The sequence below is a fragment of the Zingiber officinale genome, chromosome 3A (assembly GCF_018446385.1).
Source record: "Zingiber officinale cultivar Zhangliang chromosome 3A, Zo_v1.1, whole genome shotgun sequence".
Lineage (NCBI taxonomy): Eukaryota > Viridiplantae > Streptophyta > Magnoliopsida > Zingiberales > Zingiberaceae > Zingiber > Zingiber officinale.
Window position 1 is genome coordinate 77,523,742 of NC_055990.1, and position 6,000 is coordinate 77,529,741.

The 6,000-nt window shown below is 39.4% G+C and overlaps 1 protein-coding gene across 3 annotated transcripts in view; it reads right to left on the minus strand.

Moving 5' to 3' along the window:
* Positions 1 to 5,348, minus strand: part of LOC122053851 (poly [ADP-ribose] polymerase 1-like) — a 56,300-nt gene extending 50,952 nt beyond the window's left edge. For all 3 annotated transcript variants that reach the window (XM_042615785.1, XM_042615784.1, XM_042615783.1), the window contains exon 1: positions 5,153 to 5,348. In XM_042615785.1, coding sequence (XP_042471719.1) covers positions 5,153 to 5,296 — 144 coding nt within the window. In that variant the 5' untranslated portion in view covers positions 5,297 to 5,348. The remainder of the gene's footprint in view (positions 1 to 5,152) is intronic.
* Between the last annotated feature and the right edge of the window lie 652 nt (positions 5,349 to 6,000).

Here is a 6,000-nt window from a genome sequence, read left to right on the forward strand (position 1 = left end):
GAGGACCGAGAGGCGACCATGGCTCGGTTCATTTGTGACCTGAACCGTGAGATTGCTAATATTGTTGAGTTGCATCACTACGTGGAGCTTGACGATGTGGTACACATGACAATGAAAGTTGAAAGACAACTCAAGAAAGGAGTGCGATCATCTTCCAAGTATGAGGCTGCGAGTTCATCCCCTTGGAAGCAGAAGTGGGGATCATCAAAACCAACTGAGAAAGCAGTTTCAAAATCAAAGGGAGAGACGAATATGGCCAAGACACAACCTAGCAACAAAGATAAGGGTAACTCATCTTCCCAACCTCAAAGAAATCGTGACATCAAATGTTTTCGTTGTTTAGGATCAGGTCATATTGCTTCTCAATGCCCAAACAAGCGATCAATGATCATGTTGGATAATGGGGAGATAGAAACTGAAGAGGAAGATGAAGGAAATGAGTTCACTCCATCAATTGAAGATACTAGTGATGTTGAGCTTGCTGTTGATGGCCAAGCTCTTGTTGTGCTAAGAGCTCTCCATATGCAAGCCAAAGAAGACGATGACGGGCTGCAAAGGGAGAACATCTTCTACACCCGCTACCATGTGAAAGATCGGGTATGCGGTTTGATTATTGATGGTGGCAGCTGTGTTAATGTGGCAAGCAAGTTAATGGTGGACAAGCTTGGCCTACCTACCTTGAAGCATCCAAAGCTGTATAAACTCCAATGGCTCAATGACAGTGGAGAAATGAAGGTAACCAAGCAGGTCCTTGTTTCATTTATGATTGGAAGGTACACGGATAAGGTTCTGTGTGATGTTGTACCCATGCAAGCTAGCCATTTGCTTCTTGGAAGACCGTGGCAATTTGACAGACGGACCACACATGATGGGAACAAGAACAGCTACAGCTTCAGCAAGGATGGTAGGAACATTGCACTTGCACCTTTGACACCTCGTCAAGTATTTGAGGAACAACTCCAGATCAAAAAGTCCGTTGCAGCAAGAGGAAAAGGTGTGGCTGAGATAGAAAAAGAAAATGAAAGTGAAAATGAAAAAAAAAAGATGGTGGACTAAGAATAAAAAAAGAGAGTGGAAAAAAAGAAAAGATTGAGAGTTCGACCTTGAAAAAGAAAGAAGAAAAAAAAATGAGCTTCTATGCAAAAGAAAGAGAGATCAAAAGTGTTTTTAACTCCGATAGACCGATGATCTTGTTTCTATACAAGGAGGTCTATCTTTCTTTGGCTGACCATAATGTTTCTTTGCCTAGTGGTGTGATGTCTCTTTTGCAGGATTTTAAGGATGTCTTTTCCGAGGATACGCCACCTAGGTTACCACCCAAAAGAGGAATCGAGCATCAGATTGATCTCATTCCGGGAGCTTCCATTCCAAACCGACCAACGTATCGAAGTAGTCCAGAAGAGACCAAAGAGCTTCAAAGGCAAGTCGAAGAACTTATGACCAAATGACATGTTCGTGAAAGCATGAGACCTTGTGCTGTGCCGGTGCTGCTGGTTCCAAAGAAAGACGAGACTTGGAGGATGTGCGTGGATTGTCGAGCTGTAAACAAGATAACAGTAAAGTATCGTCACCCTATTCCTCGCTTAGATGACATGCTTGATGAATTACATGGATCCACTATATTTTCTAAGATTGATTTGAAGAGTGGGTATCATCAAATTCGAATTAAGGAAGGGGATGAGTGGAAAACAGCTTTTAAGACAAAACAGGGGTTATATAAATGGTTAGTGATGTCATTTGGATTGACGAATGCTCCTAGCACATTTATGCGTCTCATGAACTATGTGCTACGTGCATTTATTGGAAAATTTGTTGTTTATTTTGATGACATTCTGATCTATAGCAAGAGTTTGCATGACCATATTGATAATTTGATATGTGTGCTTGAAGCTTTGAGGCGTGAAAAATTGTTTGTTAACCTTAAGAAATACAGCTTTTGCGTAGATAGGGTTGTTTTCCTTGGATTTGTTGTTAGTTCCAGAGGCGTGGAAGTTGATGAGGAGAAGGTGAAAGCTATCAGGGAATGGCCTACCCCTAGCACCATCACTGAAGTAAGGAGTTTTCATGGCTTAGCCGGGTTCTATAGGAGGTTTGTGCCAAATTTCAGCACTATCGCTGCCCCTTTAACGGAAATCATCAAGAAGAATATTGGATTTAAGTGGGAAGAGGCACAAGAAAAAGCCTTCATTAAAAGAAAAGCTAAGTACTGCTCCTTTACTACTTCTACCAGATTTTTCTAAGATTTTTGAAATCGAATGTGATGATTCTGATATTGGTATAGGTGTTGTTCTTATGCAAGAAAAGAGGCCAATTGCCTACTTCAGTGAGAAGCTCAATGGTGCAGCGTTGAACTACTCAACATATGTCAAGGAGCTCTATGCATTGGTGCAAGCTTTGGAGACATGGCAACATTACTTGTGGTCCAAGGAGTTCATTATTCACACGGACCATGAGTCACTGAAGCATTTGAAAGGCCAAGGTAAATTGAATCGTAGACATGCTCGTTAGATTGAATTCATTGAAATGTTTCCTTATGTGATCTAATACAAGCAAGGAAAAGAGAATGTGGTAGCAGAAGCTTTGTCACGTAGGTACACCCTTATCTCTACCTTAGGGTCAAAGTTTCTTGGATTTAAGCACATGAAGGAATTGTATGTGAATGATGCTGACTTTACTGATATCTTTAAAGCATGCGAAAAGGGAGCATTTGATAAGTTCTATATGCATGATGGTTACTTGTTTTGAGAAAATAGACTTTGCATTCCCCAAAGTTCTTTGCGTGAGTTGCTTGTTAGGGAGTCACATGGGAGTGGATTAATGGGGCATTTTGGAGCTGTGAAAACCTTGGACATTTTGAAAGAACATTTCTTCTGGTCTCATATGAAAAGAGATGTTGAAAGGATTTGCATTAGGTGCCTTGCATGTAAGAAAGTCAAGTCTAAGGTGCAACCACATGGACTTTATATGCCTTTGCCTGTGCCTAGCCACCCTTGGACTGATATGTCAATGGATTTGTGTTAGGTTTGCCTAGGACTAGGAATGACCGAGATAGTATTCTTGTGGTTGTGGACCGATTTTCAAAAATGGCACACTTTATCCCTTGCCATAAAACTGATGATGCTACACACGTGGCAAATTTAATCTTTAGGGAGGTGGTCCGTTTGCCTGGGGTCCCTCGAACAATTGTTAGTGATCGAGATGTGAAGTTCCTCAGCCATTTTTGACGAGTATTGTGGGGAAAACTTAGGACAAAGTTGTTATTCTCTACCACTTGTCACCCACAAACTGATGGACAAACCGAGGTCGTTAATCGAACCTTGGGAAATTTGTTGCGTTCTGCCATTGGGAAGAATTTGAAAGCATGGGAAGATTGCATACCATTCATTGAATTTATATACAATAGGGTTACGCATTCTTCTACTAAGTATTCACCTTTTGAGATTGTCTATGGTTTTAATCCATTAACTCCATAAGATTTAATTTCATTACATGTGGATGAGATTGCTAGCCTTGAAGGTCAAGCGAAGGCTGATTTGGTGAAAAGGATCCATGACACGACAAGGCAACACATGCTGAGGAGGAATGAGCAAATTGCAACCCGTGCCAACAAGGGACAAAAGCCGATTACTTTTCAACCTAGAGACTGGGTCTGGGTTCATTTTCGAAAGGAGCGATTTCCAAACGAAGGCAATCCAAGCTGAACCCACGTGGTGATGGACCATTTCAAGTACTGGAGAAAATCAATGACAATGCATACAAGTTGGATCTTCCAGGTGAGTACCAAGTGAGTTTTACCTTTAATGTTTCTGATCTTTCCCCTTTTGTTGTTTCAGATTCGAGGATGAATCCTTTTGAGGAAGGGGGGGATGATACAACTCTGGATCAGCTCCAAGTCAATGAGACAGGACTGCAAGTCGAGATGTACGTCCCGAACCACGAGGAGCATGAAGAGGACTTGCACGTGCCAACCAAGCTGATAATGAAAACAGAGGTCAAGCAAGTTCAACATGTTGTACAAGCATTGACATCTCGTATCTTGGAAGGGCAGGATATGGAGTTACAGTCGATGCCATGCCGAATGATCAACTTCATACAAGTCGACCCTAAAATGGGACAATTAGCTGCGGAAGAATAGAATATCATGATGCAACATGTTCCTAGCCAAATACCATACTAGAATGGTGGGAAAACACACCATTCTGGTTGGAATTGGTGTGTCATTTAATGTCACCTATATTTTGGACGAATTCCCAAGTTGGAGGACAGCTAGAGGGAGTGTGCATAAAGACTTGCATTCATCATCTTCTCTTTCCATGCATTGGAAACTACCATTTGTTGTAAAGGAAGTGTGCATGAAGACTTGCATTTATTATCTTCTCTTTCCATGCCTTGGAAACTACCATTTTCAGTTCTATATAATGTCTTAAGTAGATATCAAAGGGGGTAGAAAACATTATATTTTGAGAGAGTTTTCCTCCTTGTTGTTCTTTAGCAACTCTGCAGGAATTACGGGTGAGCACTTGTAATTCTCAGCACTTTTATAATATCGGTTCTTGGTTTTGTTATAATCATTGGGTCGATATTCTCCATTGTTCTCATAATATTAGTTCTTGATTCTCTATAATTAACGGGTCAATATTCCATCCCTCCGAAACCTCCTTTAGGTGATCCCGGAACTGAATTCCAATCTTATTGTCGCTGGGTCTCGCGGCATTGTTCGTCGAGGTTCGCATCACATCAGCTCAATATATTCTAAACTATCAGCTGCCGATCTGAAACCCACTAAAATCTCTTTAGAGAAAATTCATGTCTGGAAACATCTTGATAAAGAAAAGCTATACAATAGAATGAACTATAATAATGTGCTACGAGCCAAAGTAACTAATATGATCTCGCAATGAAAAGACTGAAAGAAAAGATATTGATGGCTTCGCATATGAAAATTGTAAAGATAATATTTTAGATTTGACAATCAAACACACATTTTCCCCAATATGAAAAGCAGGAGAAGAGCAGACAAGGGTTAGGAAGAAATTCATCTCTACGTGGCAGAAAACCATAATGCTGGTATCTCTGAGTCTACGAGATGGGGAGAGGGAGGGGAAAAGGATGAAGGGGAGAAGGGGAGGAGAAAGTAGGGTTTCGATTTTACGGGCATGAATCCGTCGAACTGGGTGGCAGTGACCATCTTGCCAAGGCGTAGTTGTTCCTTGTCGATGGGGGACTTGCAGGTCTTGCACGAAGACCGTCCGGACTTGGCATATTCGGCTTTCCATGGCTTCGGAGGATTTGCCATCGCTAGCGAGACGATTGAGGAGCTCTTCCCGGACCTAGAGAAAAACAGGAACGGGCTTAAGAGTTTAGGGTTCTGTAGCTTATTTTAAAGGCAAGCAAATGTTCAAATAACCCCCAAAGTTTCCTTCCTTTTTTATTTCAAAACCCTAAACTTTTCACGATCATCGGGATACCGTTGAGATTAGACACCGACCCAAGATTCAAAATTGACATTATGACGGTTTAGAGAAATTAACGGATAAATTTTGTTAATGGGTTGGGACGTTTAATGGAAAAAAATATATTTTTATGAATTTTAAATTATTAATGCTACTAATATTTTCTATTTTAAACTCATTTACCTTCTAATCTATATTTAAACTACAATTCTTATAAATACTATTATTTTAATATTTTGCACTAAGAATTTTTTTAAAAAAATAAAGCATCATACTATATAATTCCGTTCCTGGTAAAAAATCTAATTTAAGTCTAAGACGTGAAACAAATACAATTAAATAAATATAAGTGATAAAAATATTTTCTCATTTTGTCTTCATTGTAAAAACACGAGATAAAAAATCATTTTAAATAAAAAATATATCATAAAAATTCATTAAGTATAATAATAAATATGGGATAGTTATTTAGTTACATTGTTAAATATTTTAAAATTTTATAAATATTACTACATATATTTTATTAGTGTAAAATTAAATATACATT